General features: G+C 61.3%; 8 protein-coding genes across 8 annotated transcripts; 3 read left to right on the top strand and 5 right to left on the bottom strand.

Moving 5' to 3' along the window:
• Positions 1-238: 238 nt before the first annotated feature.
• On the bottom strand, positions 239-1139 carry SDRG_01250 (hypothetical protein; the record flags this gene model as incomplete). The annotated part of the gene is made up of 4 exons (XM_008606767.1): positions 239-708; positions 749-825; positions 882-951; positions 1007-1139. Coding segments are annotated over 4 exons (559 nt in total), but the record flags the coding sequence as incomplete, so codon positions are not given.
• Positions 1140-2265: 1126 nt separating this feature from the next.
• Positions 2266-5703, top strand: SDRG_01249 (hypothetical protein). Its single transcript, XM_008606766.1, has 11 exons — positions 2266-2532; positions 2577-2656; positions 2701-2816; positions 2858-3249; positions 3291-3549; positions 3594-3671; positions 3711-3839; positions 3884-3979; positions 4021-4265; positions 4310-4391; positions 4445-5703. The coding sequence occupies exons 1-11, from the start codon at positions 2300-2302 to the stop codon at positions 5636-5638; spliced, it is 2904 nt and encodes a 967-aa protein (XP_008604988.1). The 5' UTR covers positions 2266-2299; the 3' UTR covers positions 5639-5703.
• A 148-nt stretch (positions 5704-5851) lies between these two features.
• SDRG_01248 (hypothetical protein) lies at positions 5852-7126 on the bottom strand. The gene is made up of 2 exons (XM_008606765.1): positions 6999-7126; positions 5852-6954 (listed from the first exon to the last, which is right to left on the bottom strand). Exons 1-2 carry the CDS (start codon positions 7096-7098, stop codon positions 5948-5950), a joined length of 1107 nt encoding a protein of 368 aa, XP_008604987.1. The 5' UTR covers positions 7099-7126; the 3' UTR covers positions 5852-5947.
• A 105-nt stretch (positions 7127-7231) lies between these two features.
• SDRG_01247 (hypothetical protein) lies at positions 7232-8830 on the top strand (the record flags this gene model as incomplete). The annotated part of the gene is made up of 1 exon (XM_008606764.1): positions 7232-8830. One exon carries the CDS (start codon positions 7232-7234, stop codon positions 8828-8830), a length of 1599 nt encoding a protein of 532 aa, XP_008604986.1.
• Positions 8819-9667, bottom strand: SDRG_01246 (hypothetical protein). The gene is made up of 4 exons (XM_008606763.1): positions 9409-9667; positions 9229-9365; positions 9134-9182; positions 8819-9087 (listed from the first exon to the last, which is right to left on the bottom strand). The coding sequence occupies exons 1-4, from the start codon at positions 9650-9652 to the stop codon at positions 8846-8848; spliced, it is 672 nt and encodes a 223-aa protein (XP_008604985.1). The 5' UTR covers positions 9653-9667; the 3' UTR covers positions 8819-8845.
• Positions 9668-9710: 43 nt separating this feature from the next.
• On the bottom strand, positions 9711-11766 carry SDRG_01245 (hypothetical protein). Its single transcript, XM_008606762.1, has 7 exons — positions 11504-11766; positions 11391-11450; positions 11144-11343; positions 11023-11093; positions 10845-10975; positions 10697-10799; positions 9711-10653 (listed from the first exon to the last, which is right to left on the bottom strand). Exons 1-7 carry the CDS (start codon positions 11758-11760, stop codon positions 9784-9786), a joined length of 1692 nt encoding a protein of 563 aa, XP_008604984.1. The 5' UTR covers positions 11761-11766; the 3' UTR covers positions 9711-9783.
• Positions 11767-11783: 17 nt separating this feature from the next.
• SDRG_01244 (hypothetical protein) lies at positions 11784-13214 on the top strand. The gene is made up of 5 exons (XM_008606761.1): positions 11784-12357; positions 12408-12677; positions 12719-12811; positions 12855-12899; positions 12944-13214. The coding sequence occupies exons 1-5, from the start codon at positions 11815-11817 to the stop codon at positions 13178-13180; spliced, it is 1188 nt and encodes a 395-aa protein (XP_008604983.1). The 5' UTR covers positions 11784-11814; the 3' UTR covers positions 13181-13214.
• Positions 13104-14549, bottom strand: SDRG_01243 (hypothetical protein). The gene has a single exon (XM_008606760.1). It carries the CDS (start codon positions 14523-14525, stop codon positions 13227-13229), a length of 1299 nt encoding a protein of 432 aa, XP_008604982.1. The 5' UTR covers positions 14526-14549; the 3' UTR covers positions 13104-13226.
• Between the last annotated feature and the right edge of the window lie 161 nt (positions 14550-14710).

The following is a 14710-nucleotide window of genomic DNA, read 5'->3' as shown; positions in this document are numbered from 1 at the left end:
GATTGATGTTAGTCGGTTGCGAGGTTGATGTTAGTTTGTCGCGAGGCAGTCGCTAGTCAATCGCGAGTAGGCTGGGTTTGTTATGAAAGCAGCAGGAAATGGAAGTTGAAGAGGTCCTCGCCTTTGACGGTACGAGAAAGGACAGCGCCTTCGCTTGGCCTTGCTCTTAATACGTTCCTAACCCTTACTACCTACTAGTACACTAGAAATAGTGGCGGGTGCGAAGCGGGAACTCGGGGGACAATATAAACAATGTGCTTCGTAAGACTCGGCATTGATATCGTTCACAAAGACTGCCGGTAGACCATCCAAGCACAGAGAGCGGGGGTTGCGGCAGTGTCTCGAGCAAGCAAAATGAGATGGCTAGTGTCTCCATACGATAATCAACGCATGCAGCACTGCTCACACGTTGGCAACTGCAGCGTTGGTTTACGCAAAAGGGCAGTCGGCAATAGCCTTCGGCGAGGCGAGGGCAAATGGAGCTTGGACATTCGCACTGGGGTTGCTCCAGGGCCCATCGAGTTGAAGAAAGGGAGGCAGTGAGCACGCGTCATCGGGTGCTGGTAGAGACAACGACGGACTGGAGACCATGCGCTGGCGCTTGGCAGGCCCGTTGCGTTCGAAACTTGGTGCGTCGCGCTTGCCAAGATACGATTTCGAGTGGTCCATGGCGGTAGTACTGTCCACCGCATCGTCATCGCTCAAGACCTAACAATTTGCCATGTTCCAGCAGCCAAGCTTGCACTACCTCGTAGAGTGCTTCGTTGGTGTGTCCCAGCAGTATGCTTGCTGTCTCGCGGCTGGTCGACAGGGAGTCGCTGCGTCCTGCTCATCCACGGTCGTGCGTGAGCGTGTATCGCCAAGGACTTGGGAGGGCATACCTGCAGTGGATGCATCTTCGCTGCCTCCGAGGCTTTGCATCGTCTTGTCCGAGTTGACGTCCGCGTTGCCCTAGACGAGACATTGCCATCGCATGCTGAAGAGCTCGTCGCACAGCGCCATGCACCTCGTCCGTCGTGGCACCGCCAGCGCTCTCGGCGCAATCCGCGTCCTTGCTCGCAGCGTCTCCATGCAGCCACTCGCTGCCCAGGCTCGTCCCGGCTGCGGGCGTGCTTGACGTCGAGAAGATCGAGCCCATGACCGGAAATGCAAAAATGACGTTTCGTCCGGATAAACATAACAGTTTCCCTCCGGATAAACCTCCACGGCCACCCCACCAAGGAAATTCCCTTGACCCCCACTGACAGCAAGCCGAAGCACCATCGGTCATCAAGGATACCCTTGGGCCGTGTGCTAATGGTCCTTGTCCATGGGGCGTCTGGCACGTACGTATGGCTGTGTTCGAAGAGGCGTGGGGTCGATCCTCGCCGTAGAAGCCACGTCTCGTGCATGGCGGTGGGAAGTGGGCTAGCTCTCGAAGCTTGACGTACCACTTGCAAGCTGTGGGAGCCATCGGCGGCTACTTCGAATCACCAAGTTCCGGCCACCGCCGGTACGCTGCTACTCTTCACACGGCACTACGAAGCACGAGACATTGCCGCGCGCAGTTGCCTGCAGCGCGCGTCTCTTGGGTGCCATGGGGCGGCTGGGTTCAGTGGGCTAGCGGACGCCAAGGTCCGAACCAACGACGCACAACGTCGTCTCGGCCAGCGACCGACGCAGCGCCGAGGTTGTCGACGGTCGTGCTTCATTTTTGAGAAACCATCGCCAGCGCTGCCAAAACTGTGTGCACTCGTTCTAGTAGCAACCAGCAGGTGCATCCAAACGACGACGAAGCGACGTGACGCTCTTGCTCCGAGAATGCGGCTGCGTTCAAGCGCCGAAGTGCGCGCGGGTGATAGTAGGGTGATCGCGTATGGGCAGTTGTATCGAGTGTCCACATGGACGAGACCACACCAAGTTGGCAGTAGCACATGCTTCACGCTCTCGCCGGTGCCTTTACACGCGCCTGCTGCTCAACTGGCACGGTACCTGGCCTCTGCGCTGCATGTGTCGACAGCAAGCGAGCTGCGAGGCCGACGAGTTGGCTGCGGTAGTAGAGAGTGGGCTCTTGCGGTAGGACACGTCGGTAGCGCTCGGCGAAGCTTCGTCGACGGCGAGCCGATCCACGCATGGGCCAAAGGCAGCAACTGGCAAAGTTGCGTGTTTTATACCACAGTGCAACATCCGGGTCTATGATATATATGGTGGAGGCAGATATCTAGAAACACGTCCCTTTGGCCCACATGGCTGGGTACCGTAATGACGTATTCAGTTTTCAAGTGGTGACACTCTCTGGGGTGCAGGTCGACGCCGCCCGATGCAGTCGTCGAGGGAAGAGGTCGCCCGGCGCTGGATGGAGATGGTGCTCGGCGAGAACATACATGGCGTCTTCGTGGAAGCGCTTGAGGACGGCGTCATCCTATGCTTGCTCATCAACCAGCTCTACCGCGCCGTGGGCATGAAGCAGTCGAGCTGCCCGTTTGACGAAAAGCACGCGACCAAGCCCGCGGGCTACCAGGCGCGACGACAGAATCTCAAGAACTTTCTCTCGTACGCAACGCACGCACCCCGTTCGTCACGCTGCCTCCTTGTAGCGCCTGCCGCTTCTTTGGCGTGCCCCAAGACGACTGCTTCCGCCCGAGCGACCTGCTCAAGCGCCCGAACCCCGACAAAGGTACCCGCACTGTCCTCGCGCTGTGGTTCACCTATCGTTCCTAGTCTATACGACGATTCTGTCGCTACAGGCCGCCGTCATGCACCTCTCGCGCCAGCGCACGCCCGAGGAGCGTGCGTCGCTCGGCTCGCTCCACATGTCGTCGTCGTCCTTCACAGCGGTACTCGCACGTTCTCGACTCTTGGCTCTACCTTGGCACAGGACATGGAAGACACCAAGATGCCCATCTCGCCCCTCGTCGCCGAGGTTCCGACGCCAGTGGCCCCGTTCGACGACAACGCGCCGTTCGTTGGCGCCGAGAGCGCATCGGCGTGGACGCAGCTCATTGCGCAATACGAAATGCAGCAACTCCAAATGTATTGCACGCCGCCCGACGACGACGAGACGATCGCCAACGGCGGCACGGGCAAGCTCGCGCACGACTTTTGGCGCACCGAGGAGCGCGTCCGGATGCTTGTGCGCGAAGAAGCGTTCTGCAAGCACATGCCGTCGGAGCTGCACGGCCCGCTTTGGCTCATTTTGTCGGGCGCCAACGTCGAGATGCGGGAAAACCCGGGCCACTACAGCCGCCTTTTGGCCAACGACCCGATCAAGTAGGACGTTGTCACCTACATGGACTCACACGGGGGCGTAGCGCGGAGGCCGTGCGCCAAATCGACGCCGACGTCGACCGCACCGTGGCGCCCGACGATCCCGATTTCTCGCCCGACCTCGTCGACGCGCTGCGCAACGTGCTCGTGGCGTACGCAGCGCACAACCCGACCTTGGGCTACTGCCAGGGCCTCAACTACGTCGTCGCGCGCCTCCTGCAGTGTGTTGGAGACGAAGAAGCAGCGTTTTGGCTTCTCGAGCGCATGATCACGATGCTGCCCGAGGACTACTACACGACCATGGTATCTCTCAATCGTGAGTCAATATGCCTCATCCAACGACGTAGCTCGGCGTCGCCGTCGATCAGCACGTGTTTGCGTCGCTCGTCGCCCAGCAAAAGCCGGACGTCCTGCGCCACATTGAGGTACGCGTCGCTTTGTTGCAATGTATCAAGGTGGCTTAGGGTTTGGGTGGATTTGGCGCCGAGCTTTCGCTGGCATGTACCGAGTGGTTCCTCACGCTCTTTGCCAGCCCGTGCAAGAAGGAAGTGACGATGCGGGTGTGGGACCTCCTCTTCATCGTCGGCAACGAAGTACCATCCAAACGTCACAAGGCGGCCGTCTCATGGGACTCTAGGTGCTCTTCCGCGTCGCCCTGGCCATGATGCACCTCGAGCACGCCAACATTGTGCACTGCCACAACTACGGCGACGTCCTCACGTGCCTCAACCAGGTTCGGCTACGCACGCCTCTGATTTCTGATGGTTTGCGCAGATGGGCCGGAACGAGTCGTTGGATCCCAACCTGCTGCTGCGACTAGCCCAAGAGCAGGACATCCCGACGATTACGATCGAAGACCTGCGCGTGATTCACCGCCTCGAGCTTGCTTCCGGCATTGCTAGCTCCGTAGCCAAGCAGTCCATGCCCGAGACGCCGCGCGGGAGCGTCGTCGCGTCACCCTCCAAGCGCCGAAGGCACCGCGGGCGACAGTCCTCGGCCGACCCGCTGCTGTCGTCACGGTACATCTGTCGTCTGTGCCAACGACTCGTGACCACCTCTGTAGCTCGCTTGCCCGGCACTTATCGCAGGAAGCGATCGAAGACCCCGCGACGCCGGACGGCACGTACTTTAACGGGCCTCCTAAGGTACATGTGTACCAACTCGACTTCGGGAACGAGACTCATCCACGAGGGAGTAGATTCTTGAGAGTTATTGGCGCCCAAACGATGGGTTTACCCTGCCCGTGCGCTGCGATGACGAGGCGCCGCTGTCGCTCGATAGGCGGCGGCGCCAGCGCCAGCACTCGGACATGGGCGGGCGGCGCAGTCTCGACCACGGGCTACGCTCCGCATCGTTCCGCGAGCAACGGAGCAAGAGCACGGCGGACGATCTGCGGTCGAGTTTGGACTGTGACCCGCGGCCCGAGAAGGGTATCACAGTGTTTTTCAAGCGCATTGAGGAGTGGGGTCGTGACAAGAAGGCGGCCAAAGAGCGCAAGAAGCAAGAGAAGGCCGCGTGGCAGAGTAAGATCGTAGAGGACTCGGTCGCCGAGCACGACGAGCCGCCCGCGCCCTTTGAGCTGCTCATCAAGCCTGTCAAAGTCGAGCCCAAGCCGACCGAGTCGGAGGCCTACCTCATGATCCAAGAACAAATCGCGCTCCAGACGCAAATTCAGGACCAGCTCTCGCGCTGCAGCTTTTCGGTGCTACCAGAGAAGACCAAGACCGCGCGACGCAAGCCAAAGCCAAAGCCCGTGGAAGCCCCCGCGCCGCCCGAGCCTGTCCGGCGCCTCATCGGGTCTCGATCGACACCGTCTTTGGCCTCGCTCGAGACGGAAGCGACGCTCTTGGAGGCGGCGCACTTGAGCGGCGACGACGCCGATGACGACGCCTTGCGAGGGCGCACGACGACGTTCCGGCCTCCGCGCCATCGCACCGCGTCCTCCTCGAGCATCCTCGAGAGCCCGCCGACGCACGCGACGTTTGGGAAGCGCCACGTGCCTCTGCTAGCGCTCGATGCGAGTGTGTCGCCGCCCGATATGCGCCGACACACGTCACTGCCAGCGACGGCGCGTCACGTGCAGTCGCTCAACGCGCGTCAAATGCACCTCGAGAACGCCCGCCTCATGCGCGATCGCGCCAACGTCGTCTCGTACTTGCACCGAAAAGCGAGCGATGTGAGCAGCATCACGAGCCACAGCGCCGCCGGAAGCCCCGTGAGCGGCTCGGAGGTCGACATGGCCTTCCGCGAGAGCTTTGGCTCGGACGACAGCGGACGCCGCGTGCGCGGCCAGCGCACCAACTCGTTTTCGTTCCTTGAGCGCCTCTCGGCCGACTTTAACGGGAGCTTGCTCGAAACGTCGGACGCCCACGCGTCGCTCCTCGAGTGCTAAGATAGAGTAGTGTTGTGAAATAGCGTCTCTTAATCGTAGTCCAGCGTCATCATAGTGGTTGAGCATTCGTCCAGCCTTGCTCGTCAGAAGGAGCGTCGGACTCTGTGCTGCTACATGTACCTGCGAGCACCACACCCCCACAGTCATTACAGTCTTGAAGCGCGACTGATCAGCCGTGGCGTCTCCGCTCACCGGTCGACCGCGATCATCAACTGTAAGGTAAATCGGCAGCAAGGACACGGTTGCTGTCTCTGGAGGATTAGGTTTAGGTGTGGATAACCCTAGCCCTCGTGGGGACGGCTTATGAAGTTACGACAACGCATACGTAGCGACGACGCCCCAGTGGTCGGAAGGGTACATCGTCGCATCGGTCGGGAGCTTGTCCTTGCCGAAAGTCGCGAAGGTCGTCGGGGTCATTCCATAGCTAAAGAGGCGGTCAAACCGGCACTTGGCGACGTAGGAGACGTCCGGGAGGTTCTTGTTGACGCTCGTGTCCCACGTGTGTTCGTGCAGCGGGTCGCTGCCGCACGCGACCCACGCATCGTCCACACCGTCGGGAAGCTGCGCTTTCTCGCGGTTGCCGAGGTTCATGTCGCCGCCAAAGACCCACGGATGATCCGACATTGCCAGGACCTGGAAGCTCCAGTCGAGCTGCTCGAAGCGCACGGCGCGGTTGGGCCCGAGGCTTTCAAGGTGCGCGGTGGCCACAGCCAAGCGCCGGCCGGCCAGCGTCGTTTGCAGCGTGTGCAGCCCCCGGCCCATCGTGCTGCGTGGAAAGTCGACGCGTTCGTAGTGGTGGACAGGCAGCGACCGCTGGAGAAAGATCATTTCGCCGTACGCGACATCGACCACGTCGCCGGGCGAGACGTACCCGAGATGCACCATGCGCGCTTTAAAGAGGCGACTCATGTCGGGCGTGACCTCCTGGAGGAAGACGACGTGCGGCTGCAACGTCGCAATGGTGTGGGTCATGCATCGAATGCGATCGGACACGAGCACCTCGTCGAACCACACATTGAGCGAGGCAACGCGCAACGTCACGGGCCCTTTGGGTTCTGCAACGCTCGCAGCGGCCTCGGTGGCTGCTGCTACAGCGGGTGCGGGCGCTGGCGTGGACGCTGCCGTGTCGTCGGTCTCTGTCTTGCGCTGCTTTGTGGGCCGTTCCATCGCACGATGCGGCTTCGGGTCCGCAGTCTCTTTGGCGCTCTCGTCGTCGTCGCTCGAGGCCAAGTCGACCACATCGATCGGCCGCTTGGCGCCGGCGCTGGCGAGCGCAATGTTGAAGAAGGCGGCCCGTGGATCCGCCGCCACCGCGTCTACGCATGGTCATGAGCGGGCGACGCTGATGCAGAGTGTCTACCAGGGCGCGCCAAGTCGCATGCTTCACATGCGTCGCAGTCGGGCGCGTTGATGAGGGAGCAGCGCGGGCAGTCCCAATCCGCCCACGCTGGCAAGGACATGGCGGCAACTGTTTCTAGTCCGGATACGGATGCTGTTGCTGTATATTGCTTTATTTATTTATAAAGCGCTCGCAATCCGGTTGCGGTGACTGGACTGGATACAAGAACTGGTCGTTCTACTAACGGGCGGCGAATGACTACCGAGCCAAAGAAGCCGACGCGATTGGCGCTGTCGCTGGCCGAGAAGAAGCGGATCTGCGAGATCTACCAGCTCCAGGACAAGTGGACGCACCAGCAGATCGCCAATGAGTACAACCGGACGCTCGAGGACCCGGACGCCCGGCGCGTCGCCCGGCTCAATGTGACCAAGACGCTCAAGGACAAGGACAAGTGGCTCGCCATGGACCCATCGCTGCTCAGCCGGAAGCGCGTGCGTGGCGGCAAGTTCGAAGCGCTCGAGCATGGTCTTAGCCTACTGCTGCAGCAAGTGCGCGCCCAAGGCGGCCGGCTCTCGGACGCGATCTTGACCACGCACGCCGAGCGCCTCCGCGAAGAGTACAACATCAAGGAAGAGGACTTCAAGATCTCGAACGGATGGGTTCAGAATTTCAAGCGGCGCCACAACATTCGCATGACCGCCAGCAGCGAGTCGCCGTCGCTGCCGACGCCAACGCCGGCGAAAGCGCTGCCTCGCCCGTCGGACCTCGACACAGAAGACTGGGCGGAGCACATCCAGAGGCTCATTTTGGACAACACCAACAAGCCCGACGACATCTTCCACTTTGACGAAGTCCAGCTCTGCTTTGGCAAATCGTCGGCTGCGAAATCGCGTGGCCATCACCTCGTGGTCGGCCTCATGACCAACATGACGGGCAATGAGAACACCGCGATGGCCTGTATTCGCAAGAGCACCGAGGCCGCGCAGTTCAGCGACATGATGAACGCGTCCGAGTACGTGCACGTCGACGTTCTCCCGCGTGCAAGCATGGGCAAGGAGCTCTTCTCCAAGTACATGCTGCATTTTAACGCCAAGATGGCGCAGTTGGCGCGCCACGCGATCTGCTTTGTCGACCAGACGCCAAGCCACTGCTTGAACGGCCGGCCGACCGCCGCGGCGCAGCTCCACGCGACGCGGATCCAGCTGTCGCACACGACCGTCTTCTTCGTGCCACGCAAGTGCCCGTCGCCCATCAACATGGGGGTCGGCCGGCTCTTCCAGCTCCAGTACAAGCTCGCGCATCTGAAATGGCAGCTCTCGTCCGTCATGGAGGCGCACGACGCAGACGGGATGCTCTCCGAGAGCCTCGTGCACCCGACGATCGCGCCGGAGCAAGTCCTCCTCTGGTGCGTCCAGCTCTGGAAGGACTTCCCCGCGCACGTCATCAAGAGCCATTGGCGCAAAGCCGGGTGGGTGCCCGACATATGGATCGAGGAGGGCCCCGACGTCGACGCGGTCCTCTCTGAGAACACGCGGCAGCAGATCCAGAGCGAGTGGCGCGCGCTGCATGTTATGATCTACGGGAAAGAGCCGCCGGAAGCCGCGCAACTGCAGGACGAACCACTCGCGACGCCCGACGACGATGACGAGCATCCGCCGATGCAGACCACGGTTCTCACGGACGAAGTCATGCCCGCGATCACCAACAGCAGCGTCGCGCAGTCGGCCGTGACGCAGCTCTCGCTCTTCCTCCAGGCCCAGCCCGAGATGTTTACTGTCGAAGACCTCAACGTGCTGCAGAGCATCTCCAACCGCTTGGTCAAAGACGACGCTGCGCTGTCGTTCCGCATGTAAATCTCAATATGTCATTTATGTCGCGTCGTCGACGGTGACGTAGTGGCTCGTCACATCCGTTGCTTCGACGTACATCCAATGACCTTGGAGCGGCGGCTGCTTGTTGAGTCGCGCCAAGCGCCGACACTCGTCGTCCACGAGCTTGTCTTTGCGCCGACGCCGTACGCGCTTGTAAATGTCGGCGTCGCTTCCAGGGAACCGACGGTACGCACCACAGTCGTGGCGAGGCGCATACTTGAGTCCAAGCACATTGCGTCCTAGTACATCGTTGGGTGAACACAGTGGGAAGAGTGGGAACTGCACGGAGGTAGTCGGAGCGGCCATGGTCGTCCCATCGCTCTTCGCGCTCGTCCTAGCCCGTTGAGCTGTTTCGATTTCGGACGTACAAACGAGCCTACTTCGTCGACAGCTTCCAGCGTTGTTGGCGACGCGAGCGATGGCGCCGGGTCGAGGAGCGCGCTAACTTGGCGCTGCACGTGTTCGTGCCTATGACGATGCTGCACGGACGCTGCAAGCCGGCGCATCTCGTTGATCTCTACACGTTCTGATGACCATTTAGGGTAAACACTTGGTCGCACCATGCGAGTGGCTGCTCGCGTTGGCCGCACGTGCCGCGTGTAGCAGCGTGTACAGCTGCATCTGCGTCGGCAACGCGGCGTCGTCAAAGAGAGCCACTGTCGTAACGAGACGCGCAACGACGTCATCGACGCCCCTCACGTCCCGCGGCATTGCCATCTCGTCAGCGAACGCGACGAGGCGGCGGAGGCGTGCGTCGACCTCGACCTCGACACGTTGCTCAAGGTCGAAGGCACCATTTGGCATCTCGGTCTCTCGGAGGCAAGGCGAACAGTGACAGCGAGCCGTTTCGTTGGCGCCGCTTCATTATCAAGTTGATACTATTACATAAAATCATCCCTTGCGCTTTATTGCCGAGGGCTTTTGTCCCCTTGCTATTACACACGACCAGCACTCGGCTGGCGCTCGAGCGTCCGCTGGATGTGTGGCTTGATGCGCTTCTTTGGGGTGCTCTTGGCCGCCGCCAGCGTCTCCGAGACAAGCTTCATGCACTTGGCGCGGCTCGGCTGCAAGGCCGACCAAAGCTCGTGGCCGTCGGCGCTGCCCAGGGCAAAGGCCGATGCGCTCTTGCTTCCGACGCTGCACTCGAGCACGCAAGCGTGGTCGAGCTCGTCGCTCGACTTGCGCAAGTACGCGTTCGGGTCGATGGGAATCGCCTTCGTTGCAGGCCATAGCGCTAGCCGGTGCAGAGCGAGCTCTGGCGCGACGTTCGACGTCTGAAGACACTCGAACGTCCACGGATGTAGCGCCGGCGTGGGCATTGCGAGTGGTGGCTGGTTGTTGTGGCAGAGCGAGACGCACGTCTGCACAGTTGCCTTGATGAAGACGACGGCGAGGTCGTGCTTGCTCGTACACGCGTACTTGCGGGTTCCCATCGCCACGACGTTTCCCGACGGCGCCTGAAGCATGCAGAGCGCGTCCGTGTCGTGCGTGATACCGAGCACGTCAAAGTCGCGCTTGGTCAAGATCGCGCTGCCCTCAACAGCCGCAAAGTCCAGGTACTGGAGCGGACTCTTGGGAAAACACACGTCGCAGTAAAAGCTACTGCGGTTCTCGTTCACCGTCGGCGTGTCGATGCGCCGCCAGCGGCTGCAGCGAAGGTGGTAGACCTCACTGCACTTGTCGTTGACGCAGCTTAGCCGGTGCTTATCCTTGACGGGCTTGGCGCACACGGCACACGTCGTCGCGAGTAGGACGCCATCGTGGTTGAACTTTTGCACGCTCTTGTACTGCATGGCGCCTTGCACCTACGAGATTCCATGAGACCAACTAGCGCCAAGGGTACCCGACCGTTGCTTGGACGTGCTTGATGTTGTAGTGCTCCATCTGCAGCACCATCGAGAGGTTGGTGTTGATCGCGATCGTGAATACAAGGTCAATGTTGTCGCCAGTGCTAGAAGCCATGTCGGATCGTAGAGTGGAAAATGCGGACGAGCACCTCTCGAGAAGACCGGTTTGGTCGGACGAGTACGGACTCGTCGTCACTGCAAGGCCAAAGTTCATGCAGCGCGTCCAGAGAATCAGCGACAGCTTTTGCATGAACCCTTCTGCGGGAAGGCAGTAGATGGTCTACGCCGCGCTACTTGGTGGTATACGAGCCGACAAACGTACGGTACCTCGAGGCGAATGACAAAGTTGCGCTCTTTGCACAAGCACCAGAGCGTGGCCGCCGCGTACACGGCCACGTCTAACGTAGCCCGCTCGCGTCGCTGCAGTAAGCCAGTATGCGCCAAGTACCTTCGTCGTTAGTGTCGAGAAGCTTGAGGAGAAGCGGTGTGCCGTTGATTTCCTCCAGTTGCACTTGGCACGACGCGTGGAACGAGCAGTTGATCAACGCGCCCGCGCAAATGCGCTTGAGCATCACGTCTTTCGTGTTGATGGCCACTTGGAGCAGGTAAAAGAGAGGGCACTCGTGGCGATACGACAAGCAAGACCAACTACGACGTCCATGACCGCGGAATCACGCGTACTAACGATAACCAACCTGTTGCAGGACGCAATCGCGACCCGGCCTTTCTCACTTTGCCCCAGGTTGAGCAGAATGCTACACCGCACACGAGTCGTAGTACGTATGTCGCAATATCGAGGTGTCCGTACGCAGCCGTGCGCTGTTGAATCGCCGGGCTCTCGGCGTTGCGCAAGTGCATCGCCACGACGTTGATGCCGTTGGCTGCCAAGATGTCCGCTCGCTTGGGCGCGACTTGCGAGAACTGCAGAAGGCGCGTGAGCAGCTTCTCCGTGTCTTCAAACTTGCGCCCGAGGTCCCGGAGCTTCCCGAGCGTCGCAGCGATCTCGCTGTACGTCGGTCGCTCCGGGTCGTCGGCCTTGCGCATTGCCGTTTCTAAATTTGCCATTCGTGCTTCTGATTGGCCGGATCGTCAAATTCGAACCACTCGCCGAGAAGGATCATGCTCGCGCGCACGTGGCGGCGCCTGCGTCTGACGTCGGTGCCCAAGCTGTTTGCCGACTCGAGGAGCAGTGCGACGCCCGAGACGGAGCCCTTTACCGGCTTTGAGCTCGTCTTCCTGGGCACGGGCGCCGGTGCGCCGTCCATCGAGCGCAATGCGAGCGGCCTCGTGCTGCAGCTCCACGGCGCGGCGTGGCTCTTTGACTGCGGCGAGGGCTCGCAAAAGCAAATGTTCCAGAGCAACGTGCGCGCAACGGCCATAGAGCGCATCTTCTTGACACATTTGCATGGCGACCACATTTACGGCCTCCCGGGCCTCGTGTGCACCCTCAACTCGCTCTGCGGCCCCGACATCGACCGCGAGACGAAGCTGCCGACGCCCAAAGTGCTTTCGATCTATGGCCCCCGTGGCGTCTTTGCGTTTCTCAACACGGCGCTCAACGTCAGCCGCGCCAACATGACCAACATCCGCATCGCCGTGCATGAGCTCGTGCCCTTATGCGACGCACGGACCATCAAGCGCGAGCGCGGACCGATCCACGAGGTACGAGATACATCTTCATTGATGACACAACTTGAGTGTGTCGAGTCCAGTGCCTACAGCACCACTTGATCCACCCGGATACGAGCGGCGACACGCCCGTCTGGCCCATCCTCGACGACGCCAACTACCGCGTCCGTGCTGGGTTTCTTCAGCACACGGTGCCCTGCTTTGGCTACGTCGTCGAAGAGCAGACGCGGCCAGGACACATCAACGCCGCCCTTGCAAAAGCCCGCGGTCTCCCGCCCGGCCCGCTGTACAAGCAGCTCAAGGAAGGTCGGGCCGTGCCTCTGCCCGACGGCTCGCTCCTCGAGCCAACAGACGTATGCTCACACCCACTGAAACCACTAATGTCCTGCATTAGGTCATGACGCCGCCGATTCGCGGTCGCAAAGCGGCCATATTGGGCGACTCGAGCGACTCGCTCGCCATGACGGAGCTCGCGCGCAACGCCGACGTACGACCTCTGCCTCTTGCAAATCGAAATTGATCGGTCGTAGGTCTTGGTGCACGAGTCAACGCTGCCGCACAGCATGCTCGCGCAGGTCGACAATACTACTAAGTAGTACTAAGCTGAGCCGGGTTGTAGGCCGTGCCCCGGGGCCACTCGACGAGCTCGATGGCCGGCGCGTTTGCTCGATTGAGCAACGCGACGCTGCTCGTGCTCACCCATTTCAGCAGCCGATTTAGCTACTCGCGCGCGAGCGCACGCTCCGTGCAGTCGCTCGTCGACGAAGCCCGCGCCGCGTCCGGGCGCATGGCGGTCGTCGACGCCAGTGACTTTTTGCGCGTGCGCATTCCGCGCCACGACCCGCGCGCCAAGTAAAAACAAAATCAAGTCGTAAGTCTTTGAAAAGCAGTGGTCGAAGTGTCTACGCCGAGGCGCAAAGGCGCTCGAGAAGCGCGGCTTCCGATGCAACGTACGCAGCAACGACCGCGTGGGCGCCTGCGTGTCGCTGCAGCGTAGCGACCTGTGCCGCGGCAGCTTGCTTCATCAACGTCTTGGCACGCGCCGCCACCTCGTCGGTCCACGGCAAAAACGCCGGAAGCGACCGGAGCGCCGCGCCGAGGCCGGCCTTGTCGAGCAGAAGGACGTGCACGGTGCGCTGGTCCGTGACATACGCAAACGTGCCGTCCGACGCCACGCGGACGAGCGCGGCGTCGCTCTCGAGCGTTGCGCCGAGCTTGGCGAGCACCATTGCCCGCACCTTCCAGAGCGCATCGTTATGAGCAGAAAGGCGCAGACGCAGCGTGTCGTACGCATTGACAGCAAGGCAAAAGCCAGAGTAAACGAGCAGCTCGGCGTTGGGGCGTGGGCCGTAGAAGATCGTGAGCTGCTCGCCGGTCGAAAACGAGGCCATTGCATCGCAGACCACGCCGTGCTGCGCCGACTCGTAGTAGGTCGTGATGGATCCGGGCGCGTGGTTGCAGAGGTCCCAGCCCGGAATGAGCGCGAGGGCGCGGGGGTCGGTCGGCGTCGGCACGTTGTTTTGCCGAGTGAGCACGACCGAGGTCGCCCAGAGAAAGTTCTCGAGCGTAAAGGACGTGATCGGGACCACCGAGAGACTCGAGAGACGCGCGTGCAAGTACGTGTACTGCTTGAGGCCGTTGTAGAGGAGCTGGACGGCTGGCGCGTAAGCCATTGTCGGCAAAAGAGCGGCAAAGTCGTCGCTGCTGTAGTCGAACGGGAGATGGAACCGCGTAGGCAGGATGCGCAGGTACGCAGCGAGCGGCGACGAGTCGCCCTCTTGCATCTCGTACAAGAGGCGGAGCGCCAGCATGGCCGACGGAAACTGGCTCAAGAGCGGGTCGTGTTGCAGCGGCGCAAAACACGGCAGGTGCGCCGTGCTCGACGTCAAGAGAAGGCGCTCGGGCACGAAGAGCACGCGCTCGCCAGCTTCAATCGCAGCTGTGGCCACGACGCCATTGCCCAGCGTGGGGCCCATATGCTGAAACGAATACTTGGCATCGCTGGCCCCGACCGCATCGGCGAACCACGCCGCAAAGACGGCAAGATCGGCCTCAGACGACAGGCGCGCAATGGGCGCGGCCGCACGATCTGCCGTGCGGATAGCTTGCACTGCGTTGGCGAGCTGCGCCACGGCCGACGCATTGCTTAGGAGGCTCGCCGACGATGGCGTCGCTCGCAGAAGCGTCAGAAGCGTCTCCATGGTTCAAGGCGAGCACGCGTGTGGCATCCGGATGAAATGACCGGATACAATGGCGATCGTCCAGCACTCGGAACGAGCAGTCGAATACATCATCATCGTGTTTGTGTTGTTATGTATGGCTAAGGAGACTAGGCTTCGTCGTCGATGGTCGACGAGCTCGGTCGCATGCCGGGGACGTACTGCGG

The sequence above is a fragment of the Saprolegnia diclina genome, assembly GCF_000281045.1.
Source record: "Saprolegnia diclina VS20 unplaced genomic scaffold supercont1.3, whole genome shotgun sequence".
NCBI lineage: Eukaryota > Oomycota > Saprolegniomycetes > Saprolegniales > Saprolegniaceae > Saprolegnia > Saprolegnia diclina.
The sequence above is the reverse complement of the archived record's forward strand: the minus strand, read 5'-3'. Positions and strand labels throughout refer to the sequence as shown.